General features: G+C 43.3%; 1 protein-coding gene across 1 annotated transcript in view; it reads left to right on the forward strand.

Moving 5' to 3' along the window:
* DDX18 (DEAD-box helicase 18) overlaps window positions 1–17,119 on the forward strand; it is an 89,067-nt gene extending 71,948 nt beyond the window's left edge. The window contains exons 13-14 of the mRNA XM_085647460.1: window positions 5,401–5,578; window positions 16,404–17,119. Of these exons, the coding sequence (XP_085503586.1) occupies window positions 5,401–5,578; window positions 16,404–16,549 (324 nt within the window). The 3' untranslated portion in view covers window positions 16,550–17,119. The remainder of the gene's footprint in view (window positions 1–5,400; window positions 5,579–16,403) is intronic.
* The last annotated feature ends 7,829 nt before the right edge of the window (window positions 17,120–24,948 follow it).

Raw genomic sequence — 24,948 nt, forward strand, 5'->3', positions numbered from 1 at the left:
TCCAGGGGAGGAGCAACCTATCTCGTGATTCTTCGAAGACTCTTCCAGGACAACAATGTGCAATCATCCGGACCCAACACTAGGCGGCGATCTATGCACAGATATGAATGTCAGCAGCCCTACATGCCAAGAACAGATGCATACTGGTAAGTAGCATATTCATTCTCGTTACTTTTGTAATCCAGTGCTGGGCTCCTAGGCTCGGTACTGGGACATCTGTCTAAAACAGATAAGTAATTAAGTTTTCACAGTTGGTACAATTTTTAAAGAATGTTTGTAGTTTGCAAAAATCGACAGATGAAATTTCACAGAAAAAAAAGCAGTCAATGGTTTCCTATGTGAGAAAATTGAGTTAGTGAGAAGTACGGTTGGGAGTACTTTTCAGGTCCAGCACTGGGATCTCTCCTAATAGCAGGTGAGTATTTCTGTTTTCGTTACTCGGTTGATTTTAGGGGAATATTTTAAAGTTTAGATACTCCACACTTAGAAGAAATTTCAGAAGAAGACAGTCAATGTTACCCTACTCGACTGACAGAGCTAAGGTTCTGGGCACAGACTCGGGGGTCTCCCAGGGTCAGGTAAGTACAGTTGTTACACCCTCAGCGGCAAAGGGGCAGCTGGGTGCAGAGTGAGTTAGGCCCAATGTTACCCTATGGGAGGCAGGGGGGGGCCTTGGTTGGTGGCTGCTGACTAGCAGGCCACGCGGCTGTGGGAGCTGGGATCCTGGTCACTTGCTCAGGGTAAATGGGGATGTAGGTAGGAGTAGAAGTTGCACTGCCAGGGCCACTCGGGCGGCTGGGTGCAGGGTGCTTTTGAGCCTTCGGGCGCTCAATGGATTGCAATGGGAAAGCTCAAGGACGAACAAAAGCTGCAAGCTCTGGGGCGAAGATTCTTCAGGTGTGCCCATCACTTTGAGAGGAAAGTTGGGTAGTTGGAGGATAGGTAGGTACCCAGTAGTCGGGCACAGGGGGCCGCAGGTGTCGGGAAATCTTACCCTCTGTTGATCGCGGTGGGGGGGGGGGGGGGGTTCCCTGGGTCTGAGGCTGCAGGCGTCGTCTGGAGCATTGAGGTGGGTCATTGGGTGCCGGATTCGGGGTCACAGTCGCCGGGAGGACGTCCTTGGGGTCTTTGTCCACTCTAGCACAGGCCAGGCTTGGCGTGTGCAGGGATCGCGGTTCCTGGTTGATGCCAGGGGTTAGGTACTTGCTTTGAGCATCTGGGACTCCCACGAGCAGTGGCTCTGCTCAGAGTCCCAAGGTAGCCAGGTCCTCCGGGGTTTGTGAGGTTGCTGGCCACAGGAGGTGCCGGAATTTGCAGCAGCAGCTTCGGGGGTCGACAGACCGGTAGGGCTGGGGCCAAAGCAGTTGGTGTCTTCCTCTTCTTAGCAGCTGCACGGCAGGTCTTCTTTCTTCTTGATCTTCTTCGCTGTTTCGGAATCTGGAATCTAAGGAAGGCAGGTTCAGGGTGCCCCTAAATACTAACTTTAGGGGCGTTACAGATAAGTAAAAGGAAGGGACCACTGGGTCCCTCTCCTGGGGTGGGTACACCCCCTATCCTGCCACTCTCCTGTGGGAGGGGGGCAGTGGCCTAGTCCTGATTGGGTAGGGCTCCCCATCTTCAAGATGGCGAGGGCCCGGAGATGTGCTTCACCTCGCCTCCCCCACCTGAGGGGTGGGGTTAGCAGGGCTAGCACATCCCCCTGTCCTTACTTGGAGTTTCCGGCCAGTCTTCCTGCCACAGTGGGGGTCAGAACCTGTGGGGGCCAGTTGCTGAGTACAGCAAGTGCCCTGGAGAAGCTCACAAAGGTGGCATGCCTTTGAAGCTTCCCCCTACCCGTCCTGGGGGAGGAGACCTAGCACCTTGCCCAGGATGTACCTTGTTACAGTCCCAGGAGAGCGGGGGGCTCTCCACCCAGTGGTCCAGCAACATGTCTGCTGTGTGGCAGCCTAGGCAGCCTCTCAGACAAGATGTGGATTGTAGGCTAGGTTTCAGGGGACATCTCGAAGATGCCCTCTGTAGTGCATTGTACATTAAATCCCACACTGGCATCAGTGCGGGTTTATTGTGCTGAGAAGTTTGATACCAAACTTCTCAGTCTTCAGTGTTGCCATCATGGTGCTGTGGAGTTCGTGTTTGACAAGCTCCCAACACCATATACTCTTGAATGGCCAGGAATGGGCCGGAGTACTGTAGGGGCACATGGCTCATGCTCCTGTGCCCACACCACTGGCATAGGGCACCCAGCTAGAGGGGTGGCTGATGTATGCCAGGGCAGTGTAAGTTGTTGCATGGCACACAGGGATGTGTGCCATGTCGACTCTGTTTTGTCTTGTACCCAGACACTCAGCCTGCAAGGGCAGTGTTTGTGTTAGGGTACAGGGCCTCTAAGGGTGGCACAATAAGCGCTGCAGTCCTTAGAGGCCTTCCCTGGTCACAAGGCCCTGGGTACCTAGGGTACAATTTACCAGGGGCTGGCAGGTGGCCAGGGTTTGCCAATTTGGGTTTTACGGAAGGAACATAGTGGGCACCTGATTAGCAGAAGTCCAGGGCACTCTCTGTCAAAGTACATTCAGCAATTCAGCAAAAAGTGGGGGCATATCATGCAAGAAAGATGGCACTTTCTCACAGAGTGCAACTGACATACAATTATAAATGAAAAAAAAATCATCAATTTGTAAAAAGATGGGTATATCTTATTTGTCAGGCACCTGAGAAATGAAATGGACTATGGATCAATAACCTGTACTACTTATACAGGTTTTGGTTAGAAAAATCCTACTCCTGCTATCGAGATCATAAGCACATGCTAATCGTACAGAATGAATTCCTGCTGTCTGCTATTCTGTTAAATGCAGACAGAAATCTAAATGCGGTGCTGCTAAGAGATGCGGTTTTGAAAACACACTTGTTTAACAAACTCCCAAAAACTCTTTTGGTTCAAAATGCTCACAGGACTTATTTTCAGCCCATGCCATTAGACTTGGATCGAATTAAATGCATCATATCATCCATTTTTTTTTATTTTTTTTTTTAATCTTTATTTTTATTTAAAGTTCATCTTAAATATCTAAGCACTTCAAAGTTCAGTATTTTACAGTGTGGTGAAGCGTTTGTTAGGATTTTGTAAAATATGGAACTTTAAAATGCTCGGATGTTTGTAATGCAAATGTTTTATAAATAAAAAGATATAATTTATTTAGATTGATTCAGGTATGATATGGGCTGCAGATAATTGCTGTGAGTTTTGAACCAAAGGAGATGCTAGTGTTTGTTAAACCTATTGATCTTAATTCAAAGTACCTCACCAGGACAAATATTGGTGTAATGGATAAAGCGAAAATTTACAGAGTGCAGAAAGCCATTTTTAAATCGAATTACATTGTTTCAAACGATTTGTAACATAAGAAGTACATATACATTTTCTCGATATATATATATTTTTTTTGTGTGGTATTTTTTCTGTTGTACTCTGCGATGCAGATGGTTGATCCATGAAATAAATGCCTTGGATTTCCCGATGGGTCGACAGGTAAGTAAAAAGTCTCCATGATTAAAAGAAACGCATGCTTAGATGTTGCCCAACATATGATGGTGTTTAAGAGGAAATGTTTTATTCATCGTTGGAAGTTAGGCTCTCTAGCTTCAAAGTACGGTGAAATCCTTGCATGCATCTGGGACACTGGTATTCTACAGTTCCGATATTCTGCATTGGAAGATTTGGGATCTCAACCAAACGTCTCACAAGGGCACCTTAATATATTCCCAGCCAAAATCCACTCTTTGCGAAGTTTAGGAACTTTCTTTACATCCTTAAACCCTAAAATATAATCTGCATAAACGAAAGTAGTAATGTTCTTATTCTTCTTTATACGTCACTGTGTCCCTAACTAACAGTTCACACACTGTGCTTGTCTACTCTAGCTTTGTGTGCCTTACAATGGGCGTATAGCAGGCAAGGGAAGTTTTCAGTTTCCCAACACAACTTTTTACTTTGGAAATACTTTGAGGAATACAGTGCTTATTTTTGTGTGGTTTAAGCATTATTTTCTGTATTGCAAAAAAAACCCTTTATTTTAAGTTAGTCTGTCTAATGGTTAATTATTTTCTTTCTGCGCTGGAGTTCAACTTTAAAATCGGGAAAGCTGTTTTTTTGTGTTTTCTTTTACAAAGGCGGTCTCGTGTTCTGCTTTTCAGTAACCTTATATTTTAGCTGCTGTTCGGAATGCATTAATACATGATTATATTCCGCCTTCAGCACCCAATAAGTATTTGCATTCTTTTAATATCAGTTATTGAGATAGGATTATTTCTGCTCTATAACCACAGTCTGTAAATGGGAGTGATAGTCCATGTACAATCTAATGAGGATTAATAACGTACAAGTCAAACTAAATTGGAACGAAGGGCACAGCAACTTGTAATTAAACTTTTGTGAATCTGTGGTAAGTTTCCTAAGACTCATGCATGGAAATTCATGGTTGGTTCTTGGGGTAATATTCCAAAAATAACAACTCTGCATGTCCCACAAGTTTTCTTAATTAAAACATTGTTTTATCTTTTTGCATACAAACTGTTTTTGTTTAATGATTTTCATTGCAGTTTTTGTTCTTTAAGAACTGCACAGCGGCCATATTACTGACTCCATTGAGCTGCAAAGCCTTTGTTGAATAAAACAATTGTTCTCAAACAGTTATAATTAAGTGTTCGCACCGTGATTAATGCACACTTTTCCTTGAATTGATTTTTTTCTTTGCCAGATAGTTTGCAAGATATGCAGTGTCCTCATTGCTAATGTTGTGCAGGTTTAGTATACTTATTTGTACTATCTTTTCTTTCCGGACTGCTTTAAGATTGAGGTGAAACTAAGCCATCATACCGGACAATCCACAAACCTGCCAAAATATCAACCTATTGATTATTCTTGTTTTTTTTTTTTTTTTTTTGTTTTTTTTTTTTTTTTGCTGCTTTGTTCCTACACCACTGATACTCTTAAGGATTCATTGAAATGTTTCGGCTTAGGAATCTTGAAATTAAGAAATACTTCTATCTTTATCAGGTTAGGAATATGTCCTTAGTTTATGTGGGTTGACAAACGGACAAATGAGATGTGGGAAAGGGGCAAGTATTCTGACCTAACAGGTTATTTATGCAGTCAATTGAGTCATTTCTGATTGCAGTATGGTTCCATGCATTTCATCAACCCGTTATATTTGTAAATGTTTTTCTAGGAAAAGGGGAATTTAAAACTGTACAACTATGGTCTGAGTTCTGTGAGGCTGTTTACTGGACCGCTACAATGCGATCTATAAAGAACTCTTGGGTTCCTTGGAAAATGGCTGCACCTTCAGTAAGTGAATTTCCCCAAACTAAATGTACATCTTTTTTTAAATTTTTTTTCAGCTGGAAAAATTGATAGAGAAGAATTACTACCTACATAAGTCTGCCCAGGAAGCTTACAAGGCGTATATCCGAGCTTATGACTCCCATTCTTTGAAACAGATCTACAGTGTTAACACTCTGGATCTACCAAAGGTTTCTCTCTCGTTTGGCTTCAAAGTGCCTCCGTTTGTTGATCTCAGTATCCTTTTCCTTGTGATTCTTAAGCAAATGCTGTTTCTGAATTGTTTGCTTGGTTTTCTGATGATCAAATATTGGTTATGTAGAGATGCATTTGTGAGTGCACTTGGACTTTCTGCACTTGTCTCTTTACCCTTCTTACCATAACGCATATTGTGAGTTGCTACTTCATTTTTAGAGGAAGGACATTGCAGAGCACCAGGAGTAGGTGATCTAATCTAAGTCATGCAGCAATCTTAAAGATTCATTTATCATGTACTAGTTTATCAATAGGTATGAGCTTCGTTTTGGTGTGAAACAATAAGAGTTCATAATCGTACAATCATCTGATTAAACATTGCGATACATCCTAATATGCAATACGCATAATTCTAAAACCGATAGAAAAACAGATACAAAATGGAAGACAATGTACAAGGCTATTGTTTCCTCCCTGGCAAACACCCACCCCGCAGCTAATCACAATAACGTTCAGTGGCTCATGGAAAAAAGTGATAAATCTCCCAGCTTCTTATGTATTCGGTGTGCCAAATAGGCGTTACCTGCAACACACACATCAGCTGATAGAATGTTGATGAAATGATAATAAAAGTTGGTTTTTTTTTTTAAACGTAGAGCTGCCGTAGTAATTTTTTACAAAGTGTTTATAATACGTTAATACGCAGGTACATTATTTTGGCAGCCCTACATTTTCTAAATTCATACTGCTGAGATATTGGCCTAATAAAAATGGATCCAGGAGCATAATTTAACCTGTAGAGAAAGAAAAAAAAAACCACTAAATCCAGTCTACATTGTTTAGAGGTACCATCGCAAGGGCAGCTAGCTAATGGTCTTAAAGAATCCTGCTGTTTTGGGAAGGTCACTAAGCGATGTGCCATGTTACATCTCAGCCTAGTTATACAAACCTATGCTGAGGATTTAAAATGTGCTTCTGGTAAGGTTGTTTAACCCATGGTTCCTCATGCATAGAGACACTGATTTTGTATGCTCTTTAAAGCTATTTGAAGACAAAAGACACCAGACACCGTGCTTCTAATACACCCTTACAAATCAAGCTGAAAGACTTTTGGACATTAAATAAGTTGGGTCTATCCAGTTTCGAGCAAATATTCTTAATTTCTCTTGCTTGAGGTATATGCAAAGCTAACCCAAGAGTGAGATATTCCTGAATTATTTGAGTCCTGTCCCTACACATCTCAGCAAACACTGTCTCCAAGTTCTTAATATAAAGTTTAAAGAGGAAAGGTGCAAGGGCACACCACTGCCTGGCCCCTGTCAATATGCAAATCCTCAGTACATTTACTGTTAAGTTCATGTCTTTCTCTGGCTATTGAGCCAGCAAAGATGTCCCACAGAAGATTAATAATAGGGGTCTCCACCCCCAACTTCTCCCTCAAGTGCCACAATTTAGTATGGGATACACAGTAAGGCACTGGACAGATTCATGAAGGCTAGATAAATTACACCCTTTTTAGCTACTATATATTTTGTGAATTCAGAGTTTAAGCGCTATTCAACAGTCTAATACCTATAAGAAACCTATATTGTATGTCAGATGAAATTGAGAACTTTTCTGCCCACTGTTCCAACCTAGCTAGTAATGTTCTGCCCAGTATTTTGACACGGTCATCTAGCTGGCATATGCTACGATAGCAGCTGGGGCTGGCCCGATTTAACCTTTTTGTAGGTGGGAACAATTGGGACCTCCGACCAGGAGTTCAGATTACCCATGTTAGACACAGCCCTCAGGACAGGGGACCAGAGGGGTGCCCAAAACTCTTTTACTCTTGAAACGATCAGACTGGATGCCGTTGGGGCCTGGAGCTTTAGCATTTCTGCTTTTAGCAATAGCAGACAAAACTTCCTGTAATGTAGGCTGCAAGGGTTCAGACTCATCGAACAGAATTAATAGTACTAATGCCCAAATTATTCAAGCAGTGACGTATTTCAGGCCTTGGATCGGTACATATTCAGCTAAACTGGGCAAGCCGATCTTCCGCTGGGATTGCGGCACAACGTTGGAGCACCCGAATGCCTAAAATACGGTTTATTAACTACCTGCCAAAAGGCTTTGCTAGCTTTTTTTTTTTAGGTCTCGCCTGCCCAGCGCTTGCGCTGGTCTGGCGAGACTTTTAAGTAAGGGCTTCAAAAAATGCTACAGCCGGCCACAGCTTGCAGTGCATGTGCGCGGGCGCGCGCTTGAGCAGAGGCGTCATATGGCATGATTACTGCTGCTCGCGCACATGCACTGCAAGCTGTGGCCGGCGGTAGCATTTTCCCCCCGCGATCACTTTCACTTTGGCCCTGCGGATAACTTCCTTGTTATTTCAACTCTTGGGCTTGTTATTTTAGCCCGTTGATGCGCCTTCCACACAAACGCAGAACTTGCCTGTTTGCAGCGAGGCCTCGATACATGCTGCGTGGCTTTGGCATCCTGCTCTATTTTTAATAACCGCTTCCACTACGTGCTCAGGGAATTCTGGCTTTACAAATACGGTAACGTTGACTGCTGTCTTGTAGCATACATGACGCGTAAATAGAAATGTGTGTTTTGCAACATGCTAACGATTTGAAGGTTCTTATCAGCATCGCCAGAGACTGGCATCGACGTTTAAAGGAAAGTGTTTCTCTCTGTGTGCGCTGGCTTGAGATAAACCATGCCCACCACAGCATGAAAGTTTTTGAATGGTGCACACTTCTTTAAAAATGTCAGCCGCATACCTCTGTCTAGTCTCCCACTCTCTTTTGTGTGCAAAATGTCTTTCCCGTTAATTTAAACTTTTGATCTGTGGCCCCTTGTCTCTGCGTAAGAGATTTTTACGCTCCTTGATTGTAATAGAACAGTTGCAATATTTTAGAGCTTTAATTTAAAAGTAAGGTTGAATTATTATGTGCTTCTCGTAATTTGTTACTTAGATCTCATTATTTAATTCCACAACTGCAAATGGCACAGATCTAAACGGTCACGCTAAGGATAGATAAAGCAGAACGCACCATAGAACCCATCTTACGGTTTTCCGTTTTCTAAGCTGCATAACTCAAGACTCTTTCAGTGTTATTAGTGATGAGTCATAATAAAGCTGTGCAATTATTTACAGTGCTTGCGTTCGTCTTTAGCTCCTAATGACTTAATGCATGGTAGGTGTTCGTTCAAACATTCGAGGAGGAAATTAACAAAGTCCCTTTTAGTGTAGCCATGTAAATTACCTGTCCTCGATCTTTCCTGTCATCGATCTTGGAGGGACAAGTGGCAGGAAACTGGGCACATGTGGATATATATTGTACGCCGAAACTAAGAAACATAGTTGAACAATTTTACACCATACGCATATTGCATTGTGACCCTGTTTTGCTATCAAGCAATGCTGCATCTGTTTGTTTAGCATTTTACATAATCCATATTTGAAATCAACTTTTTCTGATCCATGCTGGTGACGTCGGGTGACAGTTTCACCAGTGCATACATATGTTTCAGTTTGCACCAGTTCTGCATGTCACATTATAATTCTAAAAGTGTTGCATCTTTATGTCCTTCTCTCTACATATGCTCAAGTTCGTTAGGTGTGGAGTCAAGGCAATCTGTTTAAAATTTCCTGACAGGAGGTATGTACACATTTTGGCATTGTGAACCGTACACCAACACTCCGTACATTAGGATTCTAACAAACATTTCCATTCTAGTGTCGGTAAAGCTTTAAAAGCAGTATACTGAAACTGTCAGTATTCCTGCAATGGATCACATGGTACACAGTGGAACATTAAAAGGCACAGGCAATTAGATCTGACATCCGTGGTCTGGTATTTCCCCAAATATTTTGCCTTCATACCACCTGCTTTGATGAATTCGTTTTTTGTTGGCTTTAGGACTGTGCACACTTTAACAATGGTAACCACTACTAAAGTGCTTATGCTCTCTCCTTCAAATATGGTAAAATTGCCTTACCCCAAATTAACAGGTTTAATTACTTTTAAGTCCCTAGAAAATTTGTACTACCTTTACCCATGCCCTGCAGTACTCATTGTGCCACCCACTAAAGTAGTTATCACTCAGGCCTGCTACTGCAGCATTTAGTGCAGTTTTAAACTGTCATTTCAACCTGGCACAATAGACCCTTTGCCAGCCCTAAACCTATCTATTTTAATGCATATTAGTTACCCTTAAGTATGCCCTGTAGGCACATTGGGCAGGGTGCATAGTATTTAACAAGCATTTGCAATGCAATAGGTCTCACATTTGGGAGAGTTTGAACTATTGCCATTGTAAACGACAATGCCTTTTATTTGTATTTTCAAAACCTGCAAGTGTTGCGTAAACATGCACTTTGTACTTATAGTGGTCGCTTATGAGAAGCAAAGTTGCCCTTTTTGACTGCCAGCCTTGCTTCTTGTAAGCAAGGACCATGAGTAAAAAGTGTGTTTACACACCGCTTGTAACTTTTCGAAACATATCAATAAAAGGCATTATCGTTTACAATGCCAAAGGCTCAAACTCTCGCAAATGCGAGACCAATTGCATTGCAAATGCTTGTTTTAAATTATATACACTCCCCTCAACTAGATCTGCCCATGCTGCGTCATTACATATTTGTTCTTTTCGGTTTTAACACTTGTATGTATGGCTTTCTACATGCTGCTATCTCCCTTTTTAGGTCTCGCCTGACCCAGCGCATGCGCTGGTCTGGCGAGACTTATTGAGAGGGCTCCAAAAAGTGCTACCAGGCCAGCCTAGAGCTACAGTGCGCGTGCGCCGCGTTTTACCGCAATCACTTTCACGGCCGCTTTGATGTTTGATCGCGATCACTTTCGCGGCTGCACGGCCGCTTTGCATAGCCAATAGGTCTCGCTTTTGGGACCTTATAAGTATTTAGTTATGCAACTGTTGCATGGCTAAACACTTATAAGGTCTCAAAGGCGAGACCTATTGGCTATGCCAATGCTTGTTGAAGATTGGGTTGTTTACAATACAACCTTTAGATGGGTGTCACCACTTAGGTGTTCTAACTGAACTATTCAAATGCAGTTTATTTGATAATTTCATGTCCCAGTGCTGTGTTGTACATCTGTTACCCTGAACGTTTACCCATTATGGCATGCCTCTCTTACTTTTCTCTCAACTTTCGGAGGCATTCCCTTGTCCTTGGGTAGTAACCAACAAATAGACGTTTCCAGTGGGGAGTTTGCAAGGATCCGACTAGAACTAGAATGGGCTAAATTAATTAGGTCTTAAATAAGTGATTGATGCAGAGCCTGAGGTGCAGTTTCCCTGACTTATGAAGTCTGAAGAACTTCTTGAAACCTAATAACTCTGTGAATTGAGTCTGTCAATCTAGATTTTCCACAAACATCTCTCCAATGAAAATATTGACTAGTGTTAAATCCAAATTCACTTTCACATGTTGAATGACGATGTTGAATTAGCATTTAAAGTCCAGTCCGACCATGTTTTGTACAGATCCTTATTAGCATGTTTACGTGTGTGCCAATTCTTTTGTTGGGTAAATATATTAGTAAGGTCGAGATTATGGCAGTCTGTTTTTAGGTAAATGTTTTGCAGTCTATTTTTTTTTTCTTTTCTATTTTCAGAGACCACCACTGAATCCGCGCAAGGGGTAAATTGTAGTGTCCTGAAGCCAATGGGTGATCTCCATATTAACATTTTATGCTCATTCTCACCAGTTTCATCTTGGTTTTGAATCTGCCTTCTCCCAACATATTATACATGCATAGTCTTTATCTTCAATAAAAAAAACTCTCACCCTTCAATTTACTGTGCCCAGGAACTCTTTATGTTTAACAGTTAGAATCTAAAAATGTCGAATCCTATTTCATTGTTCCTCAGATGCTTAATAAATGAGTTATCATTCTGGGATTACCGGACTACATGGCAACCTAATCCGTTGTGAGGCAAGATCGAAAACCTAGTAATTAAAACTGGTACAAAACGTTTCTTGAAATGTTCGATCTTTTAAAGGCCACCACTCCACATGTAAAATCCTTTTATCAGCACCCCCTCCTCTCTAAAATGACAGACCAACGTTGAAAATTATTTTATAAAATGTTTAATACAACTAGCAAGTTAAACAGTTTTCTGGGGATTGAAGACAGGCACTCTCTCTCCCCCCAGACTGAGGTAATTTGCATTCGTCCTTTTTAGTTTTTCACTCTGGATGTATACAAAGTAGAACATAGCAACTAAGCAACGTTTTCTTTGAGATCATGGGGGTATCTTGACACAAATTGGTGTTCATTCTTACCGTGCATGTTTTCACCCGCCGCACGCAACTAGCCTCATGTCATCTGACACCTCCAGCCAAATCTGGCTTTTTAGCCAAAAGTACTTTACGTGTGTGAATTTTTGAGCCCATCCTTGATGTTAAATACAAAGCTTCAATCCCCCAAATGCTCCCTTTTCTTTCACTGTTTTCAGGACGTTTAGCTGTGCTCTCCAGGAGCTTGTTAAAAGCTGCTTTTGCCCGGTGTATGGCATCTCCCCCAATACCAGTTACCTCCAGACACCCCGTTTGAAGACCTTTGACCTATTGGGTTTATTAAATCCTGCATTTGCAGTTATCAGAAAAGATTATCCATTAAGGTTATACAACAGAGAGTACTGTATCTGTCGCTCTTTCAATACCCTTGTGAGACCTAAAGCACTTCATTGATTGTTGATTAAGCACCTACTCCTTTGGTATAATTTATATAGTTATCCTCGGCCCTGAGCCAGGTCTCTGTTTTCCGATTTTCACCAGCTTCCCAGGTGTCTTTTGGCTGTACGATTGAAAGGTTTGTGGATCGGTCTATGTAGAGGCAAACAATTGGGTGCAGTGAGAAGACTGGAGGCAGAGTCGAAATCTGTGTAGACCTTCCATGGTGCGTAACTTGTACCTTGCAGAGAGTGTAAGCGCTAGACAATGCCGCGCATTAAGGCTTTTACCATATTTGTTATAGATAGAGGTGAGGTTGCACTTTTGATGGTGTTGGTTGATCTACAAGTAAGATCGCCATAGTGAACTACCTCTGTTGCGAGAGAATCTTGAACCTCCCGGCAGTTTTGTAGTCTTGCCACCCAGCGCTGTGTGCTTCAAAGGATATGGCAAGGCCTTTACTGCAGGGCTGACCGCGTCACATCTGCTGAGGCTTTGAGCTTGCCTGGCAGCGACATTCTGAATCTGACATCTGTTGGTGGTGGGCTTTGTAAGCCTCATGTAGAGTCCACCATCATAGTTCAGACATGACTTTACTAGGGTTGTTGAGGCTAGCACCCCATGGCCGTACCCAAGGTACGGAAAAATCTGCCCTAATGTTCTCATGGGGTTGAAGGCACTTCTTATCACCTTTGCCGACCTGATTAGTCCTCGTTTCTTTAGGATTGGCTGGCTGTAAGGTTAGTTGGGGGATTTCTTGGACGATAGTGTTTCCTTAGTTATTGCTTTGGAGTATGGACCCTTATGGAGCTTTGTGAATGTTCTTAAATGTGTGGAGCGCACGGGTTAGCAGGGGATCTAGTGATGCTGATTGGTTTTTTTTTTTTTTTTGTTTTTTTGTTTTCTTTTGAAAAACCTTTATTAGCATTTCAACCAATAACAAGTATGGGCCTACAACCCCCCGGGGCCGGCCGCTAAGCAGTCAAAGCAACAAAGATCCAATGTTAACACAGGCAGAACCTCGGGGAGCAGAATCTCCATGCTAATATATTCTCGGCCAGTGAACGGCGCAAGTAGGACGCCAGGATTAAGAAGGCTTTCATTTTATAATAGGGAAAGACGAAAGGATCAGGTGCCAAACAATTTCCCAGCAGCGAAAAATGGCAGGCAGAATAACAAACGTAAACAATAAACGGCAATCTATCGAGTCAATGGCGCTAAAACAGGAAGTGCAGGATGTAGAGGAGTATCATGACCAGTTGCGCCTGCAGTCCCATGCCCTAAGACCCAGAGAACACCCCGGAAATTGTGGCACACATGAAAAAGCAGTGATTCACAACAAAGGAGTTGTACCACGCTGATCCCAGAAAAGAAAAACAAAGAAGAATCAGAGAAGAAAAAGGAGGCCATGGAAAAAAAGGGTAAAGACTAAAGAATCCCCTTCCCCAACCCCCCACCCTGCACCTCTGCAGATGAGTACGGCCCCCCCCCCCCCCCCCAGCAGTGTGCCTGTTGCCCTGGAACTAGACCCGAAATATAGAAGAACAGAGAAAAGGGAGTAAGAAAAGAACCCCACCAGACGGGGGGGTAGAGAGAGTATTAATAAACTGGAGGAGGGCCTTCAAAACATGCCCCCGGCTTCTCCCTCCCGCACGGTAAGTTTTCCCCAGAGCAAACAGTAAACAGCACAAAATCGACCATGTCAAAGAAAGATGGGGAGCATTATGCACCAATTATATTAATAGCTATGCCATGAGAGCACGCAACCCCTGAGCCCGCCCGTGTACTAGATGACCTCCCCTGAAGGATCAGCCTTATCCTTGACCACTCTTTGCAAATCTGCCCATGCACACCCCTCGACTCAGCGCCATGTCCAATGTTACAAGGTAAAGGAGTGTCCAAAGACGACCGGGAAGCGACGCACACAGGTGGGGTGGAAGTCTCTGAGTACCAACACAGTCCGCATCATGGAGGGACGTCTTTCCCAGTGTTGCCCCAGGATCTGCACTGCACACAAGGTCCAGGAAGGCGGAATCAGCCAAAGTAGACAACCGTTGCTTGAATTTTCCCTGGGTCGCCGGAGGCCGTGCACGGGACGAGGCCACCACCTCCCACTCAGGTCCAATACCTCCGGAACAGATCAGACCCACAGCCAGCCGATCACACGGAAGCATACTGTCCGGAGTTTCCAGCTGTTCACTAATCTCAGGGGTGGCCGCGACATTGTTCTCCTGTGTGCAGTGTGGGAAGTCCCTGTGTACCTGAGGACAGGCAGGCCGCAACCGTCCCGACGCTGATGCCACACCATCGAGCTTACTCCCCAAGGCCCCGATGCCATGAACCAAGGTGGAATGAAGGGCACCGAAAGCCTCGAGGAGGTCGCCGTACCCCAGCACAACTCTCTGCGATCGCTCTGCCACACTCCCAAAAGTCACACACTCCCAATCCTGCTGTGACCCGGTGGACAGGATGGTAGGCCTCATCATAGCAAGATGGCCGCCGGGTAGGCCCGACCCGTATTGGGACCGGGACCCAGGGACAAGCGCCTCAAGGTCCACGTCGCTGGAAACAGGGTTCCGGGGGCAGGCAAAAATGTATCCGTTGTGTGGTCACGGGCAACAGTCGTCCCCACCACGGACCAGCGCCCGCGAAAATCCGGGAGCAGCCCGCAAGAATCAGGGCGAGTTACGGGCGGCGTCCGGGCAGCTCACCGTCAAAGGCAGGTGCAATCACCGGAGAATCTCAGAATTGCCACCCCGGGCATGCACTCGGTCCGCTACGCTTAGCGGTAGGAACGACCACGGCGACAGGTAGGCCGAGGTGTGCACCGCTCCGGTGGTCCGACTCCACCCAGTCACCATCGGCCGCTGTTGTTGAACTGCCACCCGGCCAAGGCGTCCACTCTAGGTCCCGGCTCCAGGGCTGCACGGGCCGCAAATTTCAAAGGCACATTTCTCCGGCGGTACCGCCGCCAGAAACTTCGGAGTCACACGGTCGGTTGCCACTCTCATTCACAAATACGAGCGCGTAGCGCAGGCTGAGGATCTCATGCAGGATATCCGTGCGGGATGCGGAGGTTCACGGAGCCGGGAGTCTACGCTGCCGTCCCGGTCGCCATCTTGGCTCCTCCACCGTGATGCTGATTGTTAGTAGTTTAATGTTCTAGGGTAATGGGGTGCTGTTTTGCATGTTTGCCATTTGACAGTGGTCTGGGGGTGAAGTGGTTCACTAAGTTGTGTTTAAAAAAAATAATAATAATAATCTGTGTTCATACGCATAATTGCACGCTTTTTGGGTGTGAATAACCTGTTCCTGGGTTCAGTATGGTTCTTTGAACTGATCAGAATAGATTCTCTTTCCCCTAAACCAAGTAATAATTTGAAATGACACATTTACTGAAATTACAGTGATTTCCCCCCACCCCCTTACCATTTCATAATATTATTGCAGAAACGCACATTGTTCTACATTGCCAGACACCATATTATCACCAGTCCACTTTTAAGCATTTACTCACTCCATCAGTAGTTAACCCGCCCTGCCTCATTCTCCGTATCCCCACCCCTTTTAACTCCCTGGTACTTCATTGTCAGTCTCCTTTCTCTCCAACCAATGTTTTTCTGTGGGCAGCTACTGAACTCCAGCCTGGGTTTGCACCGTGTTCGTTTGTAAAGGCAGGTATTTCAGCCCGCCTTAAAGGTGGACAGGCGGGAGGCTGCATGTTAATGTACTTTTCTGCACTGACCTGGTACTACCTTCCATGCAACAAAATGTGCCATTCCACAGTTTAAATGCTGCGCCCAGCAACATTGCTGCCTACCCCCTTGACTCCGTGCTACATACAATAAGTTGAAACAATGGGGAAATTTGGAGATGGAAAGGCTTTGCTGTGGCTGTATCCTCGCATTAACTGGAAATTTGCCAACCGTTTACAGGCAATTGGCGTGAAAGACTTGATATTTTCAAGTAAGTAATTCTAAAGTCTTCGAGAATTTAATAAACGGCACACACCAGGATTGTTTTGTAAAAATAAAAACACAGTTTCGTTCAGTATTTTACATGTATGAAATTGCTATAGAAGCACACCTGGTATGCAGAGAATAAATGATGCACACGAATGTGAGAAGTCTGTTACATCAGTTTCTTCATCCACTCCGCTTTCCTTAATGAACTTTCCAGACGTAAATAGCAGCAAAGGGAAGAAAATGCAGAAGCGAGGCGGTGGTGGAGGATTTGGCTACCAGAAATCTAAGAGTGTTCACAAATCCAAGATCTTCAAACACATCAATAAGAGCACATCAGACCGACGACAGTTTACCCGTTGATGAACCATTCTCGGATCGTATTGTAAAATTAAGGGGGAAAAAACTCGGCTGAAGTATTGTGTACACATTCTTGCTGGCTTCTTTAAATTTTAACTAATATGTGAAATAAACTGTATATACTCTTTTTGCAAAAGTAAAGTCAAAATTCTGTTTTGATGAAGTGCTAGTTTAGTGTACGCAGCAACTATTGCTTTGGAGTTCTGATGAAAGACAACTATGGGTCCAGAAGGAGAAGGGTGAATTGATCCAGCTGTAACATATGCAACATTTGCTTCGACCTCTTGTCTGCGCCTCAGTCCCGGCTTTCAAACTGTTCCTTTGCACTTGTTTTCTGCACGCACAAGCAATCGAACTTGCTGTTCTGGTGCAGACTTAAGCTGTAGAACGACACGTACCTCTTGTATATTTCTTCGCTTGGGCTATTTCGGAATAATTGTATTGCCAGCCTTGTGTTTTCCAGAGTTGTAAATACCGCAAAATGCAGCTTTTCCGAGTCGTTAGTGTAGACTGAAAATATTTATATTATCTTGCCTTTGAAAGATTTTTCTAAAGTGTTAATCACAACATAAAGTCCGGTCTCGCGTATTTTTTTTTTTGTAAACGTACTTGGTGTCTCTAAATATCTTGTGAGTGTTTGAATGGAACTGTGAGGAAAAAAAGTAAACGTTGATTTAAAATCAATAATTGTTGCGCGCTCTTGTACTCTTAATGGCAAGTGTATGGCTGGCAGCCGGTAGTTGGAATTGAACGGTATAAGTAAAATCTGTACACTTACGCTGGACAGGAAAATATCGTCCCTTTCCTGTAGATTTGATGTAACTCTCCAATCGCGATACTTACCCCAGTGCTGTGTTCCTCAAGGGATATGGAAACAGGAAATGCTAATTCGTGAATTTCACACACAGGCAAATCGTTCTGAATAGTACTCCTGCTGCGAGCATAGGCAGACCGCAACAAACTGATATTTGTCTGTAATGCGAATGCAGCTAAGGGCCTCTGGAGGGAGCTGTTGCTTGAGATTACTTTTTAATGCGATCCGTTGTAAAACCCAACACGTTAATTTTTACTGAATTTACACAAAGGAGTTTAATGTGGATAAACCCAAAGTATCACGGCCAGCAAACTTTTAGTTTAATGTCATGCATTTGTATTCATCCCAAAACTTTTTTTTAAATGTACATAACGTTATTTGAAGTGTAAATGTATCAGATGTAGACACGAAATGTAGTTGTGAAAGCAACATAATCAAAAGAGCACGTTCATCAAGGTTAAAAGTGCAATGTGTGTGGCAAGAAAAGGCAAATGATGCAGTACTGTATAATGCGGCATATTGTCTGCAAGTATTTATTCATTTTGTTACTTTTGTCGTTTGGTAGTACTGTTTGGGCAGATATTTCACCTTATTAGTATCAATTTAATAGCCAAAAACAGAAATAAACTACTAAAAGTTGACCAGTTACCCTTTGCGAAGGGCTTCCGCTGCGCACAACCACCTCAACACGTTTCTAGTAACTTTTGATCTGTTTGAGCTAGAAACACATTTTTTCTTCTTATATTGTGCATATTACACTGCAGGTGGTGGATTATGCGGCAAACGTGGCGAATCCATAATTATGTGAAAAGTGTTCCGGCTGTAGAATTACTTGATGCCAGTGGCCCTGTATAAATTGAAACCATTGCTTTCAAAGAATACTCATTGTAATAGCTAACCAGACTGTACTTAGTGCAGTCATTTTTTTTATTATTAAATGTCCATTAAAAGGACACTTTCCAAAACTCAGCATCCTTGCATTACTTCTAAAAAAGAATTGTCATAAGGATGTTTCAAATGACTCCATAAGTTGAATAACTCTAGACCCCCTTCTTTAACGCTCATGCAGAGGTACCTCCAGGTTCCATTAACAAATCTGGGATGGTTGTTTATAACAAAGTATGGGAACAGTTTTGGGAAAGTTAAAAACACATGGGCACCTTAGTCCTTCTACACCATGCCACATCAGTTTACATGCAGATTTCTTTTCAGGTCAGTTGAGAGGGTAGAATGGAGGAGGCCAAAAGGGTCCTATTCAGAGGCCTGATCGTCCGGACCCCTGGGGTATCACTAATAGCCCAGGAGAAAGAGTAAAGGAGTGAAATCCATGCATGGCGTCAAAGATGGCCCGGAGGAGGTGGCGCTATGCTGTACTTAATTTTTTCATTTATAAATAAGACTGCCCCCCCTTTCCCAGATGCCCGGAAGGAAGTGTTGAGAAATGGGTAATTAAAAAAATGGAATATATAAAAAGCCATCACTACTATTACTGCAGCAGGTGCATTGGCACTGGGACAATGGTGTTGGGGGGCCACTGCACTCTAGTAATGGGTGTTGTACTAGCACAAAGGGGTGGGATGCTATTTTCCTTGTTAGCATTGGGGTACAGATAAGTAACAGGGAGGTGCGGGGTGTATGTGGACATCTTCCCCCCCCCCCCCCCCCACCCCTGAAAAAAAAGGGGGCAGACAGACTGCTTTGGACCATGGACCTAAAAATAATGGCTAGTGGAATGGGCTGGTGAGTAGCCAAAGTAAATAACAAGGATCCCCTGCTAATATTCTAGATTCCCAGGGCAGGGCAAATACATAATTGGCAAGAAATTCCCTAGGCAACTATAGGTCTCTAACGATCAACAGACCATACAAACTAAACTCATATTATAAGAACTCAGTGTACACTACAGATACATTTTTTAAAAGTTCATTACTTTAATGCAAAATGTTTAAAAACATTGAAGGATATGGTGTCATACATTTTATTGCATGCATAATGATATATTGATATGATTTGCAGACATACGTGGTGTAGTAGACAAACATGAATATAAACAGACAAAAACAAATTCATAGAAGAAGTAACAAAGTATACTGTGATTAGGGAAAAAAAGGGACAAATCACTAAAGTGGCTGATTGATGGATCAATCAATCAGCCACTTTAGGCTGATTTCAGCTAGCACTTGTCTGATGTATGGAGGGAGCAAAATCCTGATATTCCGAATTAAATGTTTTTCTCTCGACCGCATAGGCAATACTCACATATTGATTTATTTTTGTTTGGTCGGTGCCTCAATATATCCGAATTATAAGGCTGAGATAGTGTATCTGCTTAATCCGGACCATTCTATGATCCAACTAAAATGGGCAGGCAAAGTCTGTTCTAATTTCAACTCACGCCGCTATTTCTTCCCTAAGTATATGCTAGATCGATCTGATTATTTCGAGCACTTACGCCTCTGTGCAGGAATTTCTCCAGTTAAATCAAGGAACAGCTCATCTCTTTGTATTTTGGGATACAGTGAAGGCCTATATTATATGACCCCTGCAAAATATGGGCCTGTGAGGCCATATCGCTGCTCATTCTGGCTCGTAGAAATAAAAAGACTTTGAAGTTCAAGCTAGGATTTGTGACATGGGATAAAAAAAAATCATGAACCTTGCTGGCCTGCTTGTGTCTGACACGCCTAGAACTGTGATTAAGCAAATTCAAACTCTTACAGGTAAGGTCTGCACCCATCCCTAAGAGATCGCCTCTGTCTTTACTGCATATTTTTCTAAGCTGTATCAGTAGGAGCTGGGCAGCAATATTTCTTATATTAAGGACTACCTCACTCCTCTAAATGTACCCAAACTAGAGACTAGTGATAAAGATATGCTGGCTAAGGAATTTTTAGTGAATGAGCCTAGACAGATGATTGAAAGCCTACCCTCAGGGAAAAGCTCCAAGGCCGGGCTGCAATCCCTCTGAAATATATACATTCTTACTGCCTGTAATCCTATCGTTTCTTTTGGAAGTGCTAAAGGGAATTTGAATCTCACAATTTCCTTTCTAGAATGATGTGATTACAATATTCCTAATGAGGGTAAAGACGCTGCAGATTGTAGTTCGTATTGTCTGATTTCACTTGACACTGATTCTAAAATATTCACCAATCTTCTAGCTAATAGGGTTAGTTAGATTATACTCCAGCTTGTATCCCCTGAACAGCACCACTTCATCCCAGTGAAGGATTCGACTTCTCACACTAACTTAGTTAGTGCTGTAATCAAAAGTACTGAGACTTTCCAGGAACCCTCCTGAACCTTGTATTATTTGATGCTGGGAAAGCATTTGATCAGGTTTCTTGGAAGTTTCTCTGAGAATTGCTAGTTCGATTTAGTTCCAGATTTATTAATATGATCAAGGCTATTTACAGGACTCCCAAAGCCCGGATTAGTATAAATCACGATTTAACATCTTTTATTTCTATCTTGCGTGGCTCTCTGCAAGGTTGCCCACTCTCTCTTGCTCCTAATGCATTATATATGGAGCTGTATGCTTTTGTGTCGAAGTATTCCTAGCAGTCTACCTAATGCTTGCTTCCACCTTGAGTCTATGCAGACAATATTTAATTTTTTTCGCATCCTCTGACCCTGCAATTCAATGTGTGGAACGCTTAGCGTCAGAATTTGTCCAAGTGTCAGGGTACAGACTAAATATCCATAAAAAACAACATATTCTTGCAGGTGGCGCAAGTAGTCCTGATCGGAGGGTGACCTCTCAAGCCAGGTACTTGGGTATTATTTTGGTACTTACCATCAAACAGTTCTATGAACTTAATTATACTAGCAGCTACACCGGATTAAGCTCCTGCTGGAGAAATAGATGCATTTACCTTTCTCCCTAATAGGCAGAATTAACCTAATTAAAATGAATATTCTGCCCAAAATTCTTTAATTTTTTCATGCATGACCTCTTTGTTCAATATAGGTATTTTGAAATGCTAGATTCTGCAGTCTCCAAATTTATATGGAAGGGGAAGAAAGAGTGAAGATCTTTGAAAAGCTTAAAACTCCCAATAAGCAAAGATGATGGGGCACTTCCTGACTGGCAATTCTATTACTATGACAGTATGACCAGTCGCGTTTGTTTGATGTATGAATCATACCCAGAGAATTGGCTCCATACTCCTTCATTTATGAAGGACCCTAGTTCTAGCTGTTTTAAATTTCAAAGGAGAGTATTCTTCAAAAAAGTGTGACTGAAGGCCACTTCTGCAGTTGATAAAAGCTGGAGCAATAGAAGTAGGTTTTTGAAAATCCCCATCCCTCCAATCCTTTACTCCTCTGCTGGATAATCCGGGCCTACCCAAGTGCTTAACTTCTGCCTATTTTGATACATGGAGAAACTCTGGTATTCAGTGGTTGGGGGATCTGATGTTTGAGTTTGGGATAAAGAATTTTCTGGACTTACAGGCTAAATTTTCTATATAGTCTGGTGACTTCCAAGTACTTACAGATCCAAACATTTCTACTGAGCATGAACACTGCCATCACGTTTCCTTTGCCAAACATCATTTGTGCAAAATATCATGTTGGGCCAAACACTTATCCAGCATTAAGAATAAAAATTGTTGTCTTATGCAGTCTGTTAGTAATAGGGGTCTCTAGTTGGCAATGGCTGGCCACTGTCCAAGTAGGGGCCCTTCTTCCTAAGTCAGAGTAAGAGGGCTACACCCTTTGATAACCCCTGCTCAACCCTGTGGTAACGTAGCACGTGCAGCTAGGCTTATCTCAGAGGCAGTGTGCGAAGCATTTATGACCATACACAGTAAAACAGTGAAGAACACTACAAAGGGACACCACACAAGTAGTTATAAAAAATAAGTATCTTTATATATAGACTTAACACAAGACCAATAACGGTAAAAAGCCACAATACTGTAAAATAGGATTACTCTTGAAATGCTGCAAAAATAGTTCAAAGTGTGCAAAGAGGAATTCAGTTCAAAGTTGTGGTGTCTGCTACCCTTTTTACTTACAAAGTACCTGGATTTTGTAGCAAAACCAACAAAATGTCCCAAAAAAGATGTAGCGATGATTTTCTGCACACGAGGCCGGCGATGCGATGAATCCTTGCCGCGAGGGAGGAGACTATGCGCCGATCTGCTGATGCGTGCAAGGAAGAGGTGACAAACTTCTGCACGCTAGGCCGTTGATGCGATGACTCCTTGCTGCGAGGGAGGAGACAAGGAGACGATCCTGTTGCGTGTGCGATCGGGTGCGATGCGAAGAAATGGCGCTCCGCGAGGGAGCGACGATCCTGATGCGATGAAAATGGCGGATGCCTGGCGTCCGCGCTGCGATGATCTTTGGATTTAGCGAGCATTCGGCAACCTGCAAACGTGGGATGATCTTTGGTTGCGAGCACTCAGCGGTAGCAGCGCAGTGATTTTCCGGTGCGCTTTCAGCTGCTGCGGCTCGCAAACGTGCGTTAGCGACAATTTCAGCACTCTTCTCTGTGGTAGAACTAGAGGCCCTGGAACTCACAGGAGCCTCACCTGCAGATAGAAATCCTTGCTGGGAGGAATCAGGAGGCTGGTGGTGAAGTCTGATGTGCCTGAGACTGCAGCAGGAGGCTAGCTTTCTCCTAGCCCTTGGGTGATTGCTTTAGCAAGATTAATAAAAGTTCTCTCAAAGTCCTTTTCCCAAGTCCAATGGTAACCACTGCAGGCCAATCCAAGAAACCGCACACAAGGATAGTCACCTCCTGCAGATTTCTTCAGTTACACGGACAGAGGTTCGTCTTGATGTCCAGGAGCAATACAAATTGTAGGGGTTTCAGCACAGATATTAATACCCCAAAAGTCTTTGTTCTCAAAAGCTACAAGTCACTGAACCCAGCCAGAACCAGTTCTGCTCAGTCCTGGAGCACTTTGTTTACCAGGCTGCATCCTTCCTTTCAGAAAGAGGGGGTCTGCTATCGGATGCACAGTATGAGTTGGAGCCAGCATTCACCTTGCCAGGCACAGCCCTATTCAGGTCAAGGAGCTACCCCTCCCCATACTCCAAATGCAGATCTCTCTATTCAACCCAGGTCTGACTCAGCCTGCCCTGTCCCTCCAAAACCAGACAGCCAATACACATAATAGCAGAGCATACTGGAAGGCTTAGGCAAGAAATTACCTACTTTCTAAAAGTGGTATTTTCAAACACAGAATATAAAAAATAAACCACTAAAAGATATATTTTAATATTCTGAGCTCAGGCATACTAAATTCGTTTTTCTACCACGTTCCTTGGGTCAATTAGGATTATAGAATGTAATAATCAAAACTGCCCATTCTGGCCTATGGGGAACAGGTAGCCTTGCAGTAGTGAAAAACGAAATTGGGTGTAATTCACTACCAGGACATGCTACACACACACACACACCAAGGCATGTCCTACCTTACACATACAGTGCACCCTACCATAGGGGTGACTTACATGATGCCAAGGGAAGGTTCAGGGGCTGGGAAGTGGGTGCACTTCACAGCCAAGAGGGCAGTTCTGGACTGCACACAGACTCTGCGGTGGCAGGTCTGAGACACACTTTACAAGCTGCTTCTGTGGGTGGCGCAAACCAGCGCTGCAGGCCCACCAGCAGCATTTGGTTTACCAGCCCTGGGCACACACAGGCCATGCTACCAGGGACTAACTGGTAAACCAAATAAGCCAATCATGGATATACCAATTCACATGGTCATATTTACAAAGGGAGATAATATGCACTTTAGCACTGATCAGCAGTGGTAAAGTGCCCAGAATTACAAAACCAACACAAACAGGTCAGAAAAAATACAGGAGGAAGGCAAAAAGTTTAGGTATGACCATGCAAAAAGGGCCATTTCCAACACACTCTATATCAAATGATCTTGGAACATGGGCTGATAGGTTGGCTCAGCCTAGGAGAGGAGTTTAAAAGACTAGAGCGTGCCTCCATTTTAGGTTATTTCCGTAAGGTCATCACTCCAACTATGCTGAGAAGCCAGAGGTATCGCACATTGTTTTATTTTTATCAGTCCCGCCAAATCGAGTAAATGGTATAACAGTTCTTGTAGGTGCCCCTGCTGCTCAGTGGATGCGGCAAATACTGTTCATGTGTTTCCCACCTGATCTAAACTGGCATCTTTTTAGTACCTGGCAGAGCAGCAAATATTGCAGGTTTAAACTTCTTGAGTGACAAACTCTGAAGACAAGGCTGCTGGGCACAGATACTACTGATTGAGTCCTTTATGTTCTTTCACTGGCTAGGCTAATTATTGCAAGAAATTGGAAATCTGCTCCCCTGCCAAAATTTGGTGAGTGATGGAAGGAGGTCATGACAGCATACGAATTAGACCGTCAGATAGCTGAGGTCAGAGGATCTATGGTGAGATGCCATTGCGTCTGGGGGATTTAAGAGACTATATTGGGCATCTGTGGAGACTTGTATTCTCTGCTTATGTGAACAGCTGGCTTTCTAAAAATGATTTAATGAATTTTCTACGTGCAATTTGTTGATATAGATAATGAATGAGGTTAATGATCTATTCGAATGCTTTTAATATGCTTTTGTTATGGTCTC

The sequence above is a fragment of the Triturus cristatus genome, chromosome 3_2, assembly GCF_964204655.1.
Source record: "Triturus cristatus chromosome 3_2, aTriCri1.1, whole genome shotgun sequence".
NCBI lineage: Eukaryota > Metazoa > Chordata > Amphibia > Caudata > Salamandridae > Triturus > Triturus cristatus.